The sequence below is a fragment of the Anguilla anguilla genome, chromosome 17 (genome assembly GCF_013347855.1).
Source record: "Anguilla anguilla isolate fAngAng1 chromosome 17, fAngAng1.pri, whole genome shotgun sequence".
Classification (NCBI taxonomy): domain Eukaryota; kingdom Metazoa; phylum Chordata; class Actinopteri; order Anguilliformes; family Anguillidae; genus Anguilla; species Anguilla anguilla.
Window position 1 is genome coordinate 12,953,657 of NC_049217.1, and position 22,388 is coordinate 12,976,044.

Consider the following 22,388-nt stretch of genomic DNA (forward strand, 5'->3'; position numbering starts at 1 on the left):
AGTATTTTTCTGTCCTCTTTTCCCCCCAAAAGTGTCTGAAGATTCTGTTGAATATTGTATTGTTACAGCTGTTATGCGTTATTTTTAAGTGAGTAAAGCACTCAGAAGTAATGCATCTACTGAAAGCAGTGAAATACTCATAACCAACACTTGCCACAATATTTAAAATAGATTGAATAACTGGTTTCACATTGGGTCTGAATGTCATGGTAGTTCATCTCCTGGTAAACTTGTGCGTGTGAGGCAGAGACTGTAAAAAATAATAGTGTGAGGGCAGTGGGCACTGCCATAGATGGTCGACTTTAGCTCATGTCTGCTTCAGCTGCGTGTGTGGCGCGCGCATGTGTTGTATGGAAGCGTGTGCATTTGGGCGTGTTCGGGCTTCGCATTCCCAGAAGGAGAGACCGGAAATGACTCGAGAGGAGCGGGGAGCTCGTTTCCGTTGTCTGGGGCCGTGTTTTCTGTAAAGGCTGAGTAATTTTGGGGTGGTGGCTGTTCGGTTCACAACCTCTTATTGAATAGTACTCGGTGTTGGGATTTAAGTGTAAAGCCACCAGGAGTCGACTGTACCATTTGAATGCTGTTAGTAAGCGGGTTAGCTAGCTATTCCAGTAAAACTGATTTCAATTTTACTTTTTACGGGCTAAACAAGTTGCAGAGAGTGATCTAACGTGAAATCTGTTACTCGTGAACACCCGGCAAGTGAACCGCGTTCCAATCAGGACAGATGCAGGCCATTAAGTGTGTGGTTGTGGGAGACGGGTAAGTTTTATTGTTGCTGGCGATCTGAGGTAACAGCCTACAATTAATTTATCTTATCCATATATCATTTGTTGTTTGGAAGAAGTGTGTTTCTGTTTCTTAAGTGGAAGCGCAAATCTGTCTGTCCCATCCTGCTCAAGACATCGCTAACAAAGTTCGCTAATTGTGGTTAGCTAGTAGTTACCCCACCATGTTCCGCATTCCTTACTTTTCTAGGCCACTGGTCTGCTATGGCAATGGCCAACTTTGGGAACAAACGATTCATTCGTTTGAGAATCACTTAATGACATTGATTGCAAGGTATATATACAACCCCTTGTGTTGCAGATTGTTTATGTAATAAATTGATCTTGCCAGAATATTGTGCCAACTTGAAAAAGTGGGAAACTTTGTGCGACGCCTTTTATTTCATTCGGGAGAAAGCGACAGTGTATTAAAAACGTGCCTAGTAACTATTGGGGCTACTTACGGGTGTAAAATAGCAAAGTGACAAGAAAAGTAACTATCCAGTGTATGAAAATCGTTCGTGGTATGCGAGTTTATAACAACCTGTTAATACTATTGTGTATGCGTTATATTGTTATGTACAATGTTTACGAAGTATGGTGAAAATCATCCCAGGAAACTTAGCTACCATAATGAAAACATAAGCGTAACGAAAGTCTGTGTGAACCGAGATTCTCATCACGTTGGTGCCATGTTAACCTGTCAAATTTTTCTTCTTTGAGAAAGTTGCTGCCTTAGTTTGTTTCTCGTGCTACTTAACGTTGTCGTTTGTACTGTTCCATTTCGGCAGCCATAACAAACCAAATCTGTCATTCCATCCTTATTTATCCCAGATAATCATGTGATCCAATGGGTTAATGATGAGTGTTGCATTTTGAGAAACTCTTTTCAACCCATTTTAACTACTATTTTGTGGGATGCTTCAGAATGTTTTAGCTTGATTGCAAGGGAAGGTACTTTTTAAAAACTTGAATGTTTACTGTTCATTCGTAATACAATTGACTGCCACACGCAAATGTTTTGTTTCAGTGTTTGTTTTCTTCATGTATATTGTAGCGGTGGTAGTTATTTATAGCACGAATAATGCATATTGTAATTGATCGGTACATATTAAAGTGTAGTAAATCGAACGGCATGTCCAATTAGAACATGACTGGGCAGAAATGTGCTCCGTGGCTTTACTGCGTTTTACAGAATGCATCTTGCTTGCTGGGATTTGGGTGGGGGTTAGAATCACGGAAGAAAGCTATCAGTGAATGCATTCAAAAACAGACTGCTTTCTTGCTTTTGCATAAAGCTAACTGTTAGACACTAAAGGACTCGTCTTGTAGAGTACATTCTGTTGGGTATTTCGGTAAAAACTAAAAGTGTAATATAAAACTTGGCAATGAGATTGTGACAATGATTTGTTTTGAGGTTTGACTGACTAATCTTAGCACCTTTGTGTGTTGCGTTGGAACAGTGTTGCAGAACAAGGCAATCATCTGGGCGGGCACGATGGCATAGTGGTTAGCACTGTCGGCTCACAGCAAGAAGGTCGTAGGTTTGAATCTCGGCTTGGGGCATCTGTGCGGAGTTTGCATGTTCTCCCCGTGTTCGCGTGGGTTTACACCAGGTACTCCAGTTTCCTCCCACACTTAAAGACATGCATGTTAGGTGTGCTCCTGCAGGTGCCCTTGACCAAGGCACTGGCCTCAGAATTGGAGTTGGTCTCCGGGCGCTGCGCGGTGGCTGCCCACTGCTCCTAAGTAACTAGGATGGGTCAAATGCAGAGGACAAATTACCCCACGGGGTTCATTAAAGTATATGACGTACTTGGGTTGAGGTAGGTTTTGTTTAGATCTGTGTTTTTATGGACTTCTTTTAGATGTGTATTGTTCCCCTGTCAGACAAGTCCTACAATATATAACACAGAATCCTATATCTTAAAAATTGAAAAGGCTAAAGAACTTTAGTTCACAGGGGAACTTGATCATGGGATGCGGGTTACAATTTAGTCATTTGGCGTGAGTGACTAATGAGCAAAAGCCTTACAGTAATAGTAAAATGGGCACATGGCATATTTACCATTTCCTCTGTCACTGCGGAGGTTGCCAGGGCAGTTGCTATGGATGTTATTTCCTTTGCAACAGAAAGTTCCGGCAGTTAGAATCTTTCTGTAATGCAGGTGGTCTTGGAGCGGTGGGTTGTGTTCCTCCCAAACAACAGTTCTGTGTTTTGTTTTTTTTTCCCCCCATTCAATACAGCTTATGTGACATATGCGTTAAATATGGTTTATGTGAAATGAAATACATTTTATTAAAAGCAAAATTAATATTCCAAAATACAATTTTTGATATAATGAAATGGTTCATGAAGACTGCTCTTGACAATTGCCTGCTAAACTGAACTTAACTTCGAGCAAGCCAGTGAGCAAGCAGGATAATATCGTTTTATCCAGACTACAGCAGTCTGTTTTGTTTTCATTTCTGAGATGATTAAGTTATGAAATAATCTGAAAGTGTGTTTGTTGTGAATTGATAGAAATACTTGTATTGGGCGACCACTCTGTAATTTCATTGGCTACTGCAGGTGCAGGCCGTAATGTTTCTCCTGTTTATCCTGATTTATGTACTGATGATTTGTGACGGCATGATTTTCTGAAGTCCGTCTCCCTGCTTCTCTCTCTTTCTTCCTCCAGGGCTGTGGGTAAAACATGCCTCCTGATCAGCTACACCACCAATGCATTCCCTGGGGAGTACATTCCCACTGTGTGAGTACCCCCCCCCCCCCCCCCCCATTACCCTCCACTGCATCTGCACCCTCAAACACAGCCATTCAGACCCATTGAACTTCTCTCCTCCATGCAGTACCTTGGAGGTGCACGTTGCATGTAGGGCTACTCTGCACTTGTTTTTGAGGTCCACGTTGCCTGTAGGGCTACTCCATGCTGGACCTGAACAGCTGCAGTGCATGCTAGCTTTCGTTTAACCAGGCACAGATGGTTTGGTTAATCACTGTCTCAACAAAAATTACCAGGGTTTGGTTGAGCTGAAATGGAGTAGTGTTGTGATTGGCTGCTTCTTGAGAAAGTGGCGGGTACCTGTTAGAGGGCTGTGCTGATGTCCCTGTCCCCCCACAGGTTTGATAACTACTCCGCCAATGTGATGGTGGATGGGAAGCCGGTGAATCTGGGACTGTGGGACACGGCTGGACAGGAAGACTACGACAGGCTCCGCCCCCTGTCCTACCCTCAAACGGTAAGGCGTAGGAAGCGCTGTCCTGGGCTAACAGCACGTGCACTAATGTAATGTGTGATAAAACCAGCCTGTCGAACGTAGCAGGGTCCCATTGCGGCGTGCTGCTTACAGCACTGGTCTCAGTGCAGTGACTCGCGACATGGTCAGTTTCGAAACCCTCAATGGCTGGAAGCTCTGCCATTTTGTTCCAGAAGCAGTACTGATGGTGCCATTGTGTGTTTTTTTGTCTCTCCAGGACGTGTTCCTGATCTGCTTCTCACTCGTGAGCCCCGCCTCGTTCGAAAACGTCCGCGCCAAGGTGAGCCTCCCCAACCCCTGCCGTCCACTCTGGGCCTGTGCCACGGTTTTTTTTTGACGTTTGCTGACGCGACTCTTCCCGCGTCTTGACGCGTCTCTGCAGTGGTACCCGGAGGTCCGGCACCACTGTCCCAACACTCCCATCATCCTGGTGGGCACCAAGCTGGACCTGCGGGACGACAAAGACACCATAGAGAAGCTGAAGGAGAAGAAGCTCACGCCCATCACCTACCCGCAGGGCCTGGCCATGGCCAAAGAGATCGGTGTGTGCCCGCCACCCACTCCGCTCTTGGGGTTCAGCCTCCACGCCCTTACAGTTGTGGTGGCTGCAACGCCACGTTTTGGTTTTGTGGTTGCCGTGTGGTCGTGATATGATGCTGTGATGTGCTGTGTCGTGGTTGTTGCGCGGCTGTGACGCAGTGCTGTGAGGCTGCGACAAGGAATGGAGTTGTGACATGGTTGCGATATGGTGCTGTGTGGTTGTGAACCAGTGTTGTGAGGTTGATGTGTGGTCAGTGTGTGGTTGTGACGAAGTATCACTGTGATGTGGCTGATACGGTGGCGTGTGGCTTTTTTTTTTGTGTGGTTGCTGTCGTGACATGGTGTTGTGCAGTTCCAGTGTGGGATTTTGTTGTCGTGACATGGCATTGTGCAGTTGCAATGTGGGGATTTTGCTATTGTGACATAGTGTTGTGCAGCTGTAGTGTTTGATTGTGCTGTCGTGATATGGTGTTGTGCAGTTGCAGTGCGGGATTGTGCTGCTGTGCCATGGCATTGTGCAGTTGCTGTGTGGAATTGTGCTGTCATGACATGGTGTTCTGTGCCCTGCAGGTGCAGTGAAGTACCTGGAGTGCTCAGCCCTGACGCAGCGTGGGCTGAAGACTGTGTTCGATGAGGCCATCAGGGCAGTACTCTGCCCCCCACCTGCAAAGAAGAGGCCCAGGAGGTGCCTCCTGCTGTAGACATGGGGCAGGGGGGACGGGGGGCCAGGGGGGTGGGATGCCAAAGCTCGGCCAGGGGAAGGCAGGGCGTAGGATAAACACAGGAAGTGTTTGCATTCAGATATACCATTTTTATATTTTAAATATAGTACTACTCGTACTATTTAGTACTTACAATTCATTGAATTTTTTTTGTTGTTGATTATTTTCCCCCCTTCCTATGCCTAGATTTCACTGTTGGTGTATGGGGAAGTTCCAATCAGCTCTCATCCTAAATACTGTCCTCTATTAGCGCAAACACTACATAATTAATGTTCCTGTGGCCTTTTAAAAAATATTTTCTCCAGAATTTTTGTGAGAAGGTAAACTGTTTATGTCCTTAATATTCTTATGGCTCAGAGGCCCCAATGTGTGTTTAGTCTCTTTAGTCATATTGAATTGAGGTGTTTCCAAATTAACAGAGAGGGTTGGGAGGCCAGGTTGCAACCACTATTAACACTTTTGTTTAAGGTTTTGCATCATGTGAAGTAAAGAACAGGTCAAATGTTTAGTGAAATGGTTTTGTGGTCAACAGACAAAATGTAAAGTAACGGGGGGAAAAAATGAAACTGTTTCTCAGTGTGCCAGGAGAGTTTGTGATGCTAAACGAAATTGTGTTGTAGCCAGACAGTCTTGTTGACCATTGGCGTGAATGAAAGTTTCTTCCTACAAGGTAACTGAACAGGAGTGCAGCTCTCACTACATTCGATACATTTACAGCCAAAAAAGGTGGTCTTTGTGTACACTTGTTTTCTTGAATGTCCTCACTTCTAAAAGACATTTCTGTTCGTGTCCTATAATCAAATCTGGCCTTGCTCTTCTGATTGGCTATGGTGTGATTCCTGTAACTCATGATAGAGGAGCAGATACACTGGAGTGGCGTGGCTGGATTCTGACTGAAGATTAAAGCCAATGGGAGCAGCTCTGTCTAACCAATCACCAAAAAGGGGAGGAGCATCCCTCCCAGCCATTTTTATAAGTATGATGTATATTCTTGGTTACTGTTGCCCAGGCTCTAAGCTTCTCATTCAGGACTTAAGCACCCTTTTTCTTTTTGTGTGGGGCATTTATAAGTTCATACAGCTATTCCCTGTTAACCTCATTTTGTGATTTGTATTGAATCTGAGTTACTTGTTATGAAACCAAGCATTTAATTGTGAATAATGAATGCTAATTTAAAAAGAAATACGGCTGCTTCAGCCTTGCCAGTTATTGCATATCATATAATCGGCACTGTGTTATAATAATCATGTGAATTGGCTGTTTTTTAAGGACTCCTGTTAACTAACAATGAATGTGGTGGCAAATTCATCGAACCCTTTAATGCAAAAAAAAAAAAAAAAAAAAACTATAAAGCTTTCCATTGCTGCAGACCATATATAATGTATTGAATTTACTGACGTGACATCTTTAGAACTAGTGTATTTTTTATTTTTTCAGCCTGAATCATTAGATCAAAACGGTTGAAACGACAGGGTCAGGATCAACATGCAGTGTTCAGCTGTGCTTTGTCAGCGCAGAAAAAGTAAACCTGTTGTAAGCAAACTGGTGGAAGGCCATTTTAATTTTCTGGAAGAAGGTAGCCGTTTTTCACATTATTTTCTGAAATAAAAGCCAGTAAATTCAGTTAATCCTGTTCTTTGGTTTAATGAGTCCTTGTGTGGTATGCTGTATATTCCTTGTTTACTGTATGTCCTCTCTGGAATGCAGATGCATATTTTCAAAAGGACTCCTACAGACTTTGTACTCCAGCATTAAACTAAAAGCTGAGGTCTGTATTCCTAAATCTGTGCCGTGAAGAAACTCAACACTTCAAAACATTGAGCTGCATATTTTTAACGGCGGATTCTAAATTAATTGTCAACAGACCAGAGCAGAATGCAGAGTACAAGGAATGTTAAATTTAAATCTCACATATAATTTGCGATGTTTTACCATTAAATAACTAACAATATAAACTTTTCTTGCACATAATTACATAAAATCTGGATTTTCCAGAATTAAATGTTACACTGCTAAAAGGAGGAAGCTGCAGTTCCCACATTGCCCTGGATTCGATCAACATTTGTCCAACTTTGTTTTATGATCAAATGCAAGTGTTTGCCTTTTTGTTAGTTTTGCTGATTGCTTAACTTAAACTGCATCAAAAACTAAAAGTTAAAGATAAATGTTGAGTAAATCCAGACCATTTTCTTGAGACAAACCAATTTTGAGGCCCATCTGATTTGCTGCACAAGTCGTATTCACTTCAAATCCGCAAGTATCCTTCCCTTCCAACTCAACTTTTATTTAATTGAAGGCAATAACAGAACGGGATCTCGAATGATCGATTGTTCCAACTGTCAATCAGCTGCTGGCATGGAATGGCGTTTCCAAAACCCTCAGTTCTGCGATTCTGCTATACCAGGAGTCAACACGTCTTCAAGCGACAGAGCCTACAATCAAATAGCAAGGGCTTCTGACGCCACTGCACGTATTGTCTTTGGGCACACGTCTCCCATTGGTCTCACAAATTCCGATTTTTTTTTCAGGTGGCGGGTACGTGACTTAAATTACCAAAACGACATTCGGAAACTGTACAAGCATTTAATTTACAAAACAAGGCTTCATAATACACAGCAATAATTAGAGGACTCCATTCAAAACACCCCCAGGGTCCGTGAGGAATGTTGCCACGGGTTATTCTGCAGACATTTCATGTCTCCGTGAAGCGCAGTAAAGTTCCCGATGTTGTTGGTATGCTGAAAATGGAAAACAAGACACACAGTTCAGCGACAGTGGATTGGTACAGTTTACTTAACTCTACTGAAGATTCACAGCGCCAAACAACAATCTTACCATTCCACTAGGTCGGCGCCAATGATGTCATGTATGTGGTATTTCATGTCAAATTTGACTTGGGCTGTAGTCCGCCTGCTCTCCAGGTCTGACCGTAACACTTCACCGTATTTTGACTTTTTGATCATGGCCAGCACCGCTTTGCGCCCTGCAGAAAACAGCAATGCCACAGATTAGCCCTTAACACATTTCACGGTGCACAACCAGCTCTCAAATCTTTATGACCAAAACCTACCCCGAATAAAATATTTTGTGAACCTTCCAGAATTGGGAATAGAAAGCCACCAGCTGCCTGCATCTCTCACGGTCAGCACCCCCGACTTCACGAGCTGTCTGGATGAGTTTACATTGAGGACGACCATTAAATGTAGGCGACATTATAGAAATGTTTAACTACATTCTGGGATCTTTAAATTTCAAATGGAATATTTGAAATCACAAAAAACTTGGCTCCGTACGTTATCTCCGTGTCCGTGAAGAGAAACTTCTTGAGCATGATGTCTTTGTTGAAGCTGAGCTCTGAACAACAAGACAACACGTTGTCCAAAAACTTCTCCACGGTATCTAGCGTCCCTCTTCCGGCTTCTCCGGCCAGTACTTTAGCCCTGTAGTCCGATGTGAAAATGAGGCCGAATGTTTCAGAATCGAAGCCGAGCTGGAACATCAGCAACTCTCCGCGTTCCCTCAACTCGTTCTTGCAACAGCAGAGAACGATAACGTCAGAATCTGAATACACCACGCAGGTATGATATGCCAAACACTGCTCACTTTTCATCGTTAAAAGTAAACAAAATTTCACAAAAATGTATTTGACAGCGTGAAGAAAATACCAAAATAGACTGGGCAATTAGGAGCTTACCAGCTGCCGGTCAACTTGAGTCTTGTCATCGTGTATACTATACAGTTGATGCTTCATGACAATTGGTGGCAGTGTGTCGTTGAATAGTTTGCGGGGAAAGAGAGTCATGAGGTGCTGCAGGGACGCCTTGACATCTAGAGGTCCCTCTACGTTTTAAACACACGGAAAAGAAAGCCATTAGCGACGACAACATGTTTGCAAATTAGCCAACTAACATCAGCTCAAGTTACCTAGCAAGCGAGTAACCTGATTTTGTCAAGCTCTTTCCCCAACATAGCTAGCTTGGGCATCCAGACAAAGTTACACACTATCACTTATCTAACTATCTAAACTAACATTTACCTCTGTTTGTAGAGAGTTCTCCATTTTCTTGTGCTCCAAAATTGTTTTCTGTGCCAATCTTTCGTCTTTTCACCGTGAATGTGCTGGAGATCAGCGCTCTTTTTCTATTCATCGCTGAAATGTAATATAAAACATGAATTAGCTAAAGCTTAGCTAGCCTTTAGGCTAGCCAGCTAAACTAGCTATCCAACCCCCGAACAGCTGTCAATTAACGGCTACTTAGCTAGCCGATTTAAATAGTAGCTGTCTTAATTATTTGTGAAATAACGAAAAGCATTACTTAGTCTATAGTTTTTATTTTACACCACCCCCGTTGTGTAGTTGTACACATTAAGATTAGTTAAATCAGGAAAACTACACAGGAGTATCAAGCAACCATAATTTTGATACGACAGTGGTCCAAGAAATCGCGTACTTTTTACACATTTGTTTTATGGTGTCTTTACAACTGAAAGTCATGTGTAATACCACCACCTACTGTTTGGAGTGTAAACAACGGATGCCATTTGTCTATCGAGGAAGACGCAACTTACACAGTCAATGACCAAAAGGAAGCTATTATACAAACAATACACCAATTTATCCCAATAATTGATTTAAAAGCGGAAATAAGAAATAATTTGTTATTTTAACCATTTTTTTCATTGTGATACTGAGAAAAAACAAGACATAGGCTAACTACCGAACCTCATATCCTTTTATTTGAAACTGGTGATCCAATTTGCCAGAAACTATAATTTATATAGTATAAAGATTTTGTTTTCACATTTAGTGGTTCCAGAAAACAAGAGGGTTTTATTTTACTTTTAGTTCACTTTTAGATTTGACGTGTCTACACTCCTGTAATGTAGGTGGCGATATACGATTTACTTGGTGCAAAGTCCAAACCAATAAACTACCAGAACAGCGACTGCATGTATCTACTGATCTGCGTAAAACTGGATTGGCTATGGGTCCATTGATAGTTACATAGTACATCTCGATCACATACAGACCAGTGAGTCAGCGCAGTTACGACATAGGGCGTCGTCAATATTGAGCTTCCGTACTGTTTTCCTCTTGTTAGCTGGTATAAGTTAGTCTAATTGTGTATCTTTTATTTTGAAAACATCCTACAGCAATCATCACAATACATGTCGCAGCTTGAGACACCGTACGTCTGTGCTTTAATCTTGTTTTAGGAAAACATTTACCTTTGTTACCTATTAGCCTAGTACTAGCTAGTTTTCAGTTCATGTATGAACGTTTCGAGCTAGCATGTCACCTTATCAGCTCAAAACTTGAGAAAATGACTCACAAAGTTATTGGCAAAATATACCATCCTCAGCAGTCTGTAGCTAGCGTTTGTGCTAGACTAGCCGACTAAACATTTTAACTGTACGATAATCTATTTGCCTCAAAATACTATGTACGTCACAGACACCAATAGCTGGACAACTAGATAATTTGTCTGGCTACGTATTTTTCATCTGCGAATCAAGTGTTTTAGAAGAAGTATGAGTCGCCACAACAACAGACAGCTGTCCTCGTACCAAAACTACCATGGCCAACATTCATCGTTGAAAAGGGACAGTGAAGATTCCTGTGGAGAATTTGCTCAACGTAAACTGTCAAGACCCAGTCAGGACGTTACCGCTAGCATACCTGCTGCTGGCTCGATACCCTCTCTCCAGACTCTGAGCGCAAGGCGGCAGATGTACGAGAGGGACTTCCCGTTGTACAAACAGCCGGTGGAAGTCGGGTGTTTCTCCCTAGATTCGGAGCGCAGGTTTTATAACGACGATAGGCAGCTGCGGTACTACGTGGAACCAGAGAGAGGCCCAAATTTCAAGCTGAGTGACGGTTATCCTGACCGGTATGTGAAGAGGGATGATGGGGTGAAGGAGCGTCTTGACCACATTCTGAAGTGGATCTTAGCGAACAGATCCAAGCTTGAGATGTCCCATGCTGCAGCGACCCGGCCATCCACAGCTTGGTAAGCCGGGGCGCCACCAGGGATTTTTGGCCCCATGAAAAGATGTCACATTGGACCCCACCACCCCAGAAAATCCTATGTTTTGATATTTCGAGGGTCCCTGTCATTCAGGGCCATTGAAATTGTTCTAACGTACCTCCCTTACTTGCCTCTGATGGTAAGGGGCAGTATTTGCATATTGTTCAACTGTAGGAGTAGACTACTGTGAACTTGATTAAATGCACAATCTCACTGTTCTGATGAGCCGAAACATCAAAATAAGCCACTGTGTCACTGAATATTGAAGTTGAACTTATAATACATTCATATATACATACACTACGGTTCAAAAGTTTGGAATCACTGTAATTTTTGTAATGTTTTTGAAAGAAACTGATGATTTTATTTGCCAAGGTATCATTAAATTGATCAAAAATACAGTCAAGACATTGATAATGTTACAAATTTCTCTCGTACCAAATGGCCACATTAACATGAATACTTAAGGATGAGGTAGCACAGTGTGCTGTCAGTACACTGGAGTAATGGCTGCTGAAAATGGAGCTTTGCAATCATATGTAAAGACTGAATTTAAAAAGTTCAAACAGTAATAGTAATTTGTAACATTATTGTCTTGGTTGTTTTGTTTTTTTGAGCAAAGTAATGCTACCTTGGTGAATAAAATATCAATTTCTTTTAAAAACATAAACATTTCTCAGTGGTTCCAAACTCATGAATGGTAGTGTATGCTGTTGACATGTGCCAATTCAGTATTGCATTGCTACCTTTGGGCACATGCTAGAGATTCCCTGTTCATACTGCAAGTTAGGTTGCAAATCTTGCCGTCCTCAGCGATTTGGGGGTGGATTTCGTCACGTGGCGGGGCCACTTGACCAAGCTGCTCACCACGCCTTACGAGACGAGGGAGGGCTGGATGCTGGCGGTCACACGCCTTGGCGGCACGCTGTACGTGAGCGAGGTGGAGACCGAGGCCGCCCGCCGGGACCGCGAGGCCTCCTCGGCGAGGCATCAGGAGATGATGTACTGGGGCTACAAGTTCGAGCAGTACACCTGTGCAGGTAGCAGAGCCTTCTGGGGTTTAGCATAGCTGCGTAGTGCGTACGCAAAGACACACACCCGCGACGAGCCTATGTTTGCAGGTAGAGCTGCGTTCGGGGGGGTTCACCAGTGCATGTGGATTGCCACCGTTTCTTGTTGCGCAGTTGGTATGGTTAAGCCCAATACAGAGTGTAGCCAGAAGCTAATGGTGCTTGTTTTTACTCTGCAGCCGAGCCCAGGGGCCGTCCAGATGCGGGGGGCGTGGTCAACACCAACGAGGCGTTCTGCACGGTGGTGCGCACGCGGCTGGCTGCTCACTCGCTGCTCTTTTCCGGGGAGGTGGACTGCCGGGACAGGGATCCCGAGGCCCTGCCGGCCCCCGCTTGCTACCTGGAGCTCAAGACGTCAGCTGAGATCTGCACCCCCAAACAGCGCAGCAACTTTCACAGGTTTAATACAGCTGTGCCTCCCACTGGCCACACTCTGTATCTGCTGCTCCTCAAGTTCCCGACCCCTCAGCAGGGGAAAGCAGTAACCACAGTTACCCACTAGATGGTGTAAATGGGTAGCTAACTGATGGAGTATATGCCTTCTCTGGAAGCATAATGTTACTGTACATGCTGCTTTGGCCTTGAAGTGTTCAATCTTGCTGTAGACCACAATTGCCCTATACCTGTCGTTCTAAAGGTGGGAGAGTATCAGAAACTTCCCTGAATTTCCAAAATATTCTCATTTCACACAAAAATTGTCCATGGTGACTGAATATACAGAACTGGTGAAAAAAGCTGTTCAGTCCTGCTTGTAAATCTTCAGGTTCAAGCTGCTGAAGTGGTGGGCACAGTCTTTCCTTCCTGGAGTCCCCCGAATCGTCGCCGGTTTCCGTGACGATGACGGAGTAGTGGTCTCCGTGGAGACGTTCCAGACCTCTAAAATATCCCAGCTCATTAAGGTTGGTGAGCATATCCCGACCAGGTCACAAGAGCCCAACAGGCGACTCTTGTGGTTGTTAAAGAGGAAGATTCAGAAGGCTGTTTCTCAGGGATTACGGTCATGATGGGTTACCTTTTGCCCCATGTAGAATGAACACAACTGCTGGAAACCAACCGTCTGCATGAATTTCTGCTCCGACTTCCTGTCCTTTGTCAAGAGTGTGGTGAGGGAGGATAACCCTAGGTAAATATGACAGATGAGTAATGATAAATGTGTTCTTTTCTCTTCTGTTGAACATCTGGCAGTGTGTGGTTGTGGCTGGTAGCTCAGCATAGCGGGGGCATGATTGGCTGTAGCTTGGTAATTAAAATAACGTTAGAACGGTGATGTGCATGCTAATCCGTGCCAAACAGGAAGTTTTCTGTTGTTCTCTCAGGGTGGTGTACCTCTTCTCCTGGGAGCCACACAGAGACGTCTCCTACTCAGTCCACAGGGACACGCAGTACTGCTTCCTGCCTGATTGGTACGTGAGCAGAATCACACACCCCCAGAGTGGAGAGAGAGCTGGCCCACATGGCTCCCAAACGCTTGGCAGAGGGTATAATAGCCATGAATCTACAAAGAACCCTCAGGGGCATTGAGGCCTGTGTGATTTTTGCAGCTGGCCTGTGTAACATCGCACATTGGTCGTTTGCTTATCCCCTTGCGTCCCAACAGCGAAGTAGTAACCGTGGAAACTGCTGACACTAACTGCTGGTCAAGAATCCCTTCAAATGTAATCAAATTGGAAACTGAGCCCATCTCTAGAAATTAAAATGTAAAAAATTGCCTCTTTTTTAATTTTTTGTAAATCATTCAAGAAATAAATGGTTGGTTGCTTTCTGTCAGTAGCATTCGCTTTTATTGTTATTTAATATGAAATTAAATTGGGTCAGTTTTCCAGTATGTATGGAGATGATCATGATTGTGAATCATCACTGAAGCCATAAAAGAGCAGGGACGACAGGAGGAGAAACTCAAGGGAGTGAAGTTTTTGCAGAGTAGAAGTGAAGGACACACCACCAGACCAGCACCTTCCCAAACTGTGACCCTTTTATTTCTCCTAACAGTAGGCTGATTCCATAACAAAAAAAAAAAACAGTACATTCAGTTAATTTAGTACAAATTACACCAAAATTATTTTTTTAAAAGATACAAAATGCCATTTTAAGATTAATTCAAGTTCAGTATTGCATTAGCTTTATGCCTGAAACTGCCAGAACACAGTTTCTGATCCCAGTCTGCAGTGTATATAACAGGCTCTGAGACTGGGCTCAGTCTGCACTGTGTATAACAGGCTTGGAGACTGATCCTAGTCCTCAGTGTGTAATACAATGTGCTGCAGTGGTGAACTGCAGAAAGTGCTATGGAGTAGGCTTGTACAGTACAGTAAATCATAAATATGGTTTATGGAAGGGAGACTCTGAGCTTACTCTCATACACACAGACCTCATGAGAGAGCTACAGAACTCAACACCTTGAGACGCTACTGAAACTCATCAAAATGTAAAATCTATTTCATAAATACATCTAATTTTATGTTCCACTTCCTGAATAAAAATTCCCCAAAAGGATATGGAGCTCTGTATTACTATAGACTAACCAGATGGTCAGCTCTGTTCTTAACATGAAAGTACCGTTGCCCTTCTGTTCGAGCCAAAATATTACAATTTAGACACCATTTCATAAGCAAACACGGCACCAGAAAATCCTGCTACTAACCAAAACTTCTTGTAGTTAAAGGAAACTGTTAAAGGAACTGATGAGATCCATCTGGCTAGTTCATAGTAATACCTATGATGGAGCATTACTTGCCATCGTGTTAGCATTACATTGACAGTTTGATTCACAGTTACTTGCTCATAATCAGTTCTGTAAAAGTACTATGTTACATAATAAGGTTATGATCACAGTGCTTCTGGCTTGCCATCCACTCACTTCAGTGAGGCAGATATTCATGAAGTCCTTCAGCGTACACAATGCTTCAGATCATTCTAGCCATTTTCAAACATCGAACACGGAACGAGGGAATCATAACGGCTAACATCCTGCCATATTTCAGTGTGCACCCACACCAATAGGAACTTCAGAAACTTTCAAAAAGCTACACGACACAGACTAAACGTGCCCGTAAGTATTAGCCGGGCTTGAGCCAGCAACTTTCCCAGGAGGCCAATTCCAGGTCCCACCCACACGTGGCCACTAAACGGTGAAGTTCCGGTAAAGTTGCCGGGGAAGGCCCCATGCATGGTGAAAAGGGCTAATTCGCCCCGTTCTGAGGGAGTGCCTGCCAGTCAGCAGATAGCGTGACAGTCAGACATTAAGACACATCCGCCAGTGGACGAGTTTACATTAAGACCTCAGTGATGGGAGGAATGGGGTTTGTTCATACGGGGCTCAGGCAAGGGGTCTCCGTGTGGCTGTCTGTCTCATGTTTTAAGTGCGTTAGATTTGTATATTTGACTCGCAGTCCTGTACACAAGTGCTATCTGTATGATTTTTCCATGGTCCTGTATACGAGCGGATATAAAGAGGCCATAGCCAGACTCTAGGTCACTGGTATTCAAACGCTGGTTTTCGTTCCAGCCACAACAGCAATCCTAGAATTTTAGCAAGCTGTCAATTTTTCCTATTTAGGCGCTTTTCATGTTTAGAGGGATTATTGACCTTCTTAAGCTACATTGTCAGAAATGGCTATGCGGTCCATAAAGAATAAAAGTCCCATTTTCGCATTGTGCACCAAAGAAAAACTAACAGCTTGTTAAATCTGCTGTGGCTGGAACAAAAACCAGCCTACACAGGGGGTCCCCAGGAAAGAGTTTGAATACCAGAGCTCCAGGTGCTTTATGGTTTGAATGTGTATGATCCACAATGTCCCCTCTCTCCTAAAGATCACGGTTGCAGTCACACACTCTGCAGTCTCCCCTGACTGCTCTAGGTGACCCATGTGACGCATGTGGGCCAATGAGATATGCGAGCACCTTTGGTGGGAAGGGTAAAGTAAGGCATGAGGGAGAAAGCAGTTTGTGTGTGATAATCTGCGGGTCATTTCACAGGAAGCAAGTCAAAATGAGACTCAGTGCCACTGGAAAAAAATTCCCCACCTCAGAGTCAAGTCCTGTATGGCCTCTGAAAACAGTTCCATAGTCATAACACTATGTTTGTTTAACATTTTTACAATTCTCGCCCATGATCCAAAAACATATGGGGGGAGGGGGCGCAGTTAGGGTTCAGCACCAAAGAAAAAAATAATGCCAGAGACACCCCCCCCCCCCCCCCCCACCATACTGAAACTCCAGACTCCATCTATAACAGGAAGTAACAAAACAATTTTCAGGAAGATTAAGAGTGTATGTGTGTGTGTGTGTGTGTCAGATAGGAGGTAGAACAGAAACGGCCCCGGGCTCGGTGGCGGTGCTGATCCGGTAAGGCCCGGTCGGGGCCTCAGTGTTTCAGTTTGCGGTTCAGGCCCATGACCCTGAAGGTGGCGGCGGTGATTTTCTCGTACACCACGAACATCAGCGCCGCGGTCAGAACCGTCTGCAGGAGCTTCGCCTCCAGGCCTTTATACAGACCCAGCACCCCGTGCCTCCTGCCAACCAGAACACAGGTCAGAGGTCAGCACAGCACTGCCACACTTCCCTTTACCACATTATAACACTTAATCAGCACACAGTTCCCTTCAAACATTATTCAACTTCATCAGCACTGACATACTTCCCTTTTCAACATTAAACACTGAGCACTGACCCACTTCCCTTTACAACATTAAACTTCATCAGTACTGACACACTTCTGCTTTGAATGTTAAGAGCTCCTCAGTAGGTGCACGTTTCTCACCTGATTCGATCCATCAGCAGGTACACCGTATTCCGCAGACTTCCCAGCAGCCCACTCTTCCCTTCCGCTTTGTACTGTCCAAACTGCGAGAGAGTCAGAGTCAGGGCACTGTTCCAGGATCAGTCAGGACGAACCAAAGGTTCAAAACTCTGTTCTCGGAGCTGCTTCATGATCAGATGTCCCAATTATACGTGAAAGGTTCAGTTATGTGACATGTAGCTGAGGTATCTATAGGCATGCTGCGCTCCTGCTCAAACTTCCCTGTCTACAAGACTCTAAAAATCACAGAACACAAAATGCTAAGAGATTCAGTAATTAATTGCCATTAATACCATTAATTGTCATTAAACTATTATTAAAACCACTATTATACTGCTGCTGCTAGTAAATACTGTTATTAATGTGCTGGCACAATTCAGTGAAGATGTGATTTATTCTCTCACCCTCAGTATGGCCTGAACAGTCTGCAGAGGGTATGTTGCTGTGGTGGCGATGGCTTTGGCTGCCGCCCCGATCAAAAAGATGTCTGTCGAAGAAATCTGCGAAAAAAACATCACAATTTAATTACTGCTGCTTTTGCCATTCTATTCCACAGCCTGTACTATTCAATTTCGTAGCCTGTACCATTCAATTCTACAGCCTGCATCAGAGTACTACAGCCTGTTGCATTGTACTTCTGTCTGCATGTCTGTCTGCCTGTCTCTTACCTTCCTGCCCCCCCGCCCTGCCCTCCTCTTCATGGCTTCATAGAACATGAACTGCATGGCGGGGTTAAAGACCAGGACCAGTGAGGGGAGCACCCCATTCCACAGTGTGGACACGCCCTCATTCGCAATGATCTGGGAGAAGGCATCTGTGGAGGAGACCAGACCATCATCATCACACCAACCAAACGTGCAAGTCTGTCACACGATTTACATGCAGACATGCACAGCAAATGTGTAAACTGCACTCAAAACACATTATAATTATTAATAATAATATTAAGATCATTTTTATTACGATCATTATTCTTCTCAAGTACTTGCCAAATATGCCCTTGTAGTGAGTCTGGTGCAGGTCCTCATTCCGGAACTTGGCCCCCTGCAGTTTGAGACGGGTGTTGACCACCCACATGGGCGTGGTCAGGAGCACATTTACGGCGCCTGTGGAGAGACCGCACCCCCTCAGCACACTCGTACGTCTCGTTCCGAGACACCATTTCCCATCAACCCATCAAGAAAATGGCGGCAGCGGATCAGTGGGAACTACACAACGTTACTCTGTGCTTTCCTCCAGGAGCTGCCTGTTCTTCCACTCACTCAATTTTATACCAGTGATCAGAACTGAGTCTTATACTTATTGATGCATTGTCTGGCCACACGAATAAAGGTAACACTGAAGGCAGTCCAGTTTTTAGAAGAGACTGCCTTAAGACCAGCTCTGCGCTGCCTGTAGAAAAGAGGGCGTGGTCTCACCGGAGATGAAGCCCATGAACAGGTCTTTGCTGGGCCTGGACTGGACACCGCCCGTCACCCACATCCTCTTCAGGGAGTTGAAGGTGTAGAAGTACACAAAGTTGGAGCAGCAGAGGCTGGAGATGACGGGAAACCAGCCGCGGTACAGAGACAGGCTGAAAAGAGGTGGAGGCCAGTGACCAATCAGAGTACGGGATTTGAGCTTCTGACCTCTGACCCACATCAGGGCTGGACATGCTCAGTGGAGCACAAGTGGATTGAACCTAAAGTCTCAAACCATCACCAAGGTCCCAGGACACAAACCAAAAATATTTTGGAGAACAGGCAAAAAGACTATTAGAAACTATTAACTATTAATTCCATAAATTACAGTTATTCCGTATATGGTAACTGTAATGCACCCTTAAACTCTTATAATACCATAAACCCTGAGAGCTGCTGTGGGTGACTAAACACTGAATGACATCAGACTGAAATCTGCTACAAGGGTCCCCTCCATTATGGTTACTTCACACATTACACGTCTAATCTCAGATACGCTATTACACTAAAGCCTGTCTGAGCACAAGGGAGATTTTTATCGATTTGATTAGTCAAGCACTTACATCCCCTCCTCCTTTGCGATCTCGGCCAGGATGATAGGGGTCGATTGAGACTTTCGCTTTTCATCCACTGAAACAAAGAGCAACATCAGCATTACCACACTGCTGTGGTTCAGACCCGCCTGCGCTGATGAATGCAGAATGGATACAGGAAGCACTCCACAAAGGTGCACTGCAGCACAGGGATAGTCTGCAAAATACTGCCCACCCAGGGGTGCCCAAACTAAGGTATAAGAGTGTTCAGCAGAAAGGCAAACCTGTTTCCCTTTTAAAACATGCTGTCCAGTGACCAGTGTGTTCAGTGATTGGATTTTAGCCCCCAAGATGACAAAAGAGCCATCTACTAGGTTACCTAGACCAATGTTTCTCAAAACTGTCCGGGGGGACCCCCAGCCAGATCCAATTTATTGATGTGTTCCAACTCAAGCACACCTGATGCAACTAATGAAGGGCTTGATTCCTAATATCAGGTGCGAACATCAAATACCTGGATCTGGCAGGGGGTCCCCAAGGAGAGGTTTCAGACAGACATGAAGGCGGCCTCCCGATTTGTAAGTTACACAGTGGCCTTGTAGAAATGCATCCTTATGAAACACGTTTACACAGGTCCGCCTTTAAGAGGTGCGGGTAGTCCTCACGCACCCCGTCTTTTGACGGCTCTTACCTTGTAAGCGTATACGGGCTGTGTCCAGCGGGAAGAACACGCTCATCGCAGTCATGCTGCCCTGCAGACAGAGGGCGCTACATTAGGCTACATTACATTGATGCATCGCATTACATTACTTTAGCCAACTTTCTTATCCAGAGTGACCTACAATAAGAGAGAACATCAGTGCATCCACTTGTGTTATACGAGTAACAGCGCTAGACCGGGCTAAAGCAGTTCATATAAATTAACTTATGCCAACCTAGAGCCATAAATAATATTGCATATCCATAGGCTACAATTACCATGCGTATAACACCATAAAGCATGCTATAACAATCCGCAAGTAATTTCAAGATTAATTCATTTTGAAACCTTATGTCACTTGCTTATGTGCACATTCAATCAAATAGGCCAGCAAGGAGTTTGGAATGTTGTCTGAAGCCACAAGTTTTTCCACACATGGGTTCAGGATTACAGAATTGAATGCAGAAATTCACTGACACAGACAATTCACTGTAACTGCATACCAGAGCGCTAAAATACAGGCCATTTAAAATAAGTAGTGTAAATTTAGCACGTGGGAAGGCATGTTGTCTGTTTACAGCAGACCTTTGCCAGAGCACACTTAGCACATTAACCCCTTTTCAATGAAATGTAAAATCCTGTTGGGCCAGACTAAATCTATGACTGTACATTGCCCATTATCACACATGGCTTAAGATGATTTAACCCACCAAGCACAGTTATAAATGCTGTGAATGACAAACTGGAGAGTATGTGCTGTAAATATAGTTTGGTCTGTTTTTAGAATATAAAGTAATGAGCATCTCTCAACTGCTTCCATATATGAGGTTGATAAATTAGTGTCTCAAGTGACTTAATCCCTTAAATCAGTTGTGCCCAATAATGTGCCATGGAGGGCTGTGAGAAAGCAGGTAGAGGCTGCTTCCCGTTACTTCCCAGATTTCAGCCACTGAATTGTACAGGTCATTGGCTTCAGCGCTTGTACCCTAGTACCCTCTCCAGTTGTTATGTACACACTATGTTTGTACCATGCCACACAAACAGAAGCGACCCTTTAGTTTCTCTCATTCAGATTAAATGAAGTTTAGTAATCACAAATCCCTTATTCCCCATCACACACAAAAAAACAAAGTTAGTACGGTAGATGCTGAATTGACCGGTTGTCAGGCTGCATTACAAAACGCCTTAAGTACTTTAGGTTAATGACTGCACCGGAGACATGCACGGGAGTAGGACAAAATCACGGAACAACGTTAGGTGAGAATTATATTTTCATACACTGGTAGGGTTAGTAACATGAAGGTCGCTAGCCGTAGATCCCTATCTAATTTGCTGAATAGTGCAGCTAACAACTACCATTGATGGTTTACTAACCAACTGTGTTGCTCTATTACTACCGTTGTCATTATAATCACTGTCGTTAAAGTAGCTTGCGTGCGATCTGTAGAGGGGTTGAGAGAGTTGTCTATTTCTTACCATCGCGCCCGCAACCGCATGTACAAGGGTCTCGTAAGACAACAGGCCGACTGTAGCACCGCGGTTGTCTGACATTTTCGCGTCTTCAAAAGAGTCCTGACACTTCACAAGAGCACCCGATGGAAGGCGTGACCGGAGTCTTCCGGAGTCCTGAGACTACAAAGCCCTCACAACGATCAGAAGCGGTAATGACTCCTTTTCGTACTCTCTGGTAAAACCATAAGCAAATCACTGGACGTCAGAAAGGATGGTGGATTAAACCAGAGACTGTAGGATTAAATTTGCATTTCTTGGTGTATTTATACCATTTGAACAATTGTACTAGCGCCATCTACCGGAAAGGAGTGTGCTTGCGGAATACTGGGGCTTCGTGTCCTATACCTATACCTGCCCTGCTGTCACCTGCCAGGCCTCCTTTGAAAGATAGATGCAGGCCTAACCTATATCTATGTTGGACTCACCTGGAAAAATAAAGGATAAACACATGAATACATACAGGCCACTAGAGATACATAATGCTTCAGATATATTTTTTACGAGAGCTAACTTTTTAGCATTAGCAACTTTTACTCAAATCATTTTGGAATTCATGTTTTATAATGCGCCCCATATAGCCTACCTACATAACGTGTTAACAGAACAAATCAAGATTCAATTTTCTGTGTATAAGCTTCACATAATATTAGGCCTATTCTATAACACAACTGAGGCTATGAGAAGTAATATGCTCATCCGTGTAGTTTATTTCCTAAATAGCGTGACACTTTAAAAAATATTTTAAAAATATACAAAGAAATAAAATTTCGTTCCACCTGAATATCAGATTTTTATGAATAGGACGCGAAGAAAACCTAAATTGCCTCCTCATGTGTGGGCTATTGGCCGGTTTCTATTCAAATTGCTTTTAAACATAATCACAATGCCAGATACACGGGTTCGTCCATAACCCAGGCGATATAACTGCGTATTTGCCATACGACCTTAAGCCGACACGGCCGATCTTTAATGGACTTTGGTTCCAATTTATGGTGCTCT

At 43.9% G+C, this 22,388-nt stretch overlaps 4 protein-coding genes across 5 annotated transcripts; 2 read left to right on the forward strand and 2 right to left on the reverse strand.

The window, feature by feature from the left end:
- The first annotated feature begins 397 nt into the window (after positions 1–397).
- Positions 398–6,915, forward strand: LOC118216098 (ras-related C3 botulinum toxin substrate 1-like). The gene is made up of 6 exons (XM_035397118.1): positions 398–762; positions 3,449–3,520; positions 3,890–4,007; positions 4,243–4,305; positions 4,408–4,567; positions 5,136–6,915. The coding sequence occupies exons 1-6, from the start codon at positions 728–730 to the stop codon at positions 5,264–5,266; spliced, it is 579 nt and encodes a 192-aa protein (XP_035253009.1). The 5' UTR covers positions 398–727; the 3' UTR covers positions 5,267–6,915.
- A 639-nt stretch (positions 6,916–7,554) lies between these two features.
- On the reverse strand, positions 7,555–11,104 carry LOC118216097 (serine/threonine-protein kinase 19-like). 2 transcript variants are annotated; one of them, XM_035397117.1, is made up of 7 exons: positions 9,739–9,757; positions 9,324–9,437; positions 8,982–9,127; positions 8,581–8,816; positions 8,358–8,455; positions 8,123–8,270; positions 7,555–8,025 (listed from the first exon to the last, which is right to left on the reverse strand). In XM_035397117.1, the coding sequence occupies exons 2-7, from the start codon at positions 9,433–9,435 to the stop codon at positions 7,980–7,982; spliced, it is 786 nt and encodes a 261-aa protein (XP_035253008.1). In that variant the 5' UTR covers positions 9,436–9,437; positions 9,739–9,757; the 3' UTR covers positions 7,555–7,979. The 2 variants fall into 2 exon arrangements, with proteins under 2 accessions (XP_035253008.1, XP_035253007.1); XM_035397116.1 differs by lacking the exon at positions 9,739–9,757 and adding an exon at positions 10,968–11,104 and having other exon boundaries at positions 7,855–8,025.
- dxo (decapping exoribonuclease) lies at positions 10,325–14,156 on the forward strand. Its single transcript, XM_035397114.1, has 6 exons — positions 10,325–11,298; positions 12,130–12,356; positions 12,566–12,785; positions 13,150–13,285; positions 13,415–13,509; positions 13,703–14,156. Exons 1-6 carry the CDS (start codon positions 10,820–10,822, stop codon positions 13,905–13,907), a joined length of 1,362 nt encoding a protein of 453 aa, XP_035253005.1. The 5' UTR covers positions 10,325–10,819; the 3' UTR covers positions 13,908–14,156.
- A 180-nt stretch (positions 14,157–14,336) lies between these two features.
- LOC118216095 (peroxisomal membrane protein PMP34) lies at positions 14,337–21,638 on the reverse strand. Its single transcript, XM_035397115.1, has 9 exons — positions 21,354–21,638; positions 19,869–19,929; positions 19,208–19,274; positions 18,603–18,757; positions 18,174–18,290; positions 17,853–17,998; positions 17,589–17,684; positions 17,146–17,228; positions 14,337–16,897 (listed from the first exon to the last, which is right to left on the reverse strand). The coding sequence occupies exons 1-9, from the start codon at positions 21,426–21,428 to the stop codon at positions 16,750–16,752; spliced, it is 948 nt and encodes a 315-aa protein (XP_035253006.1). The 5' UTR covers positions 21,429–21,638; the 3' UTR covers positions 14,337–16,749.
- Between the last annotated feature and the right edge of the window lie 750 nt (positions 21,639–22,388).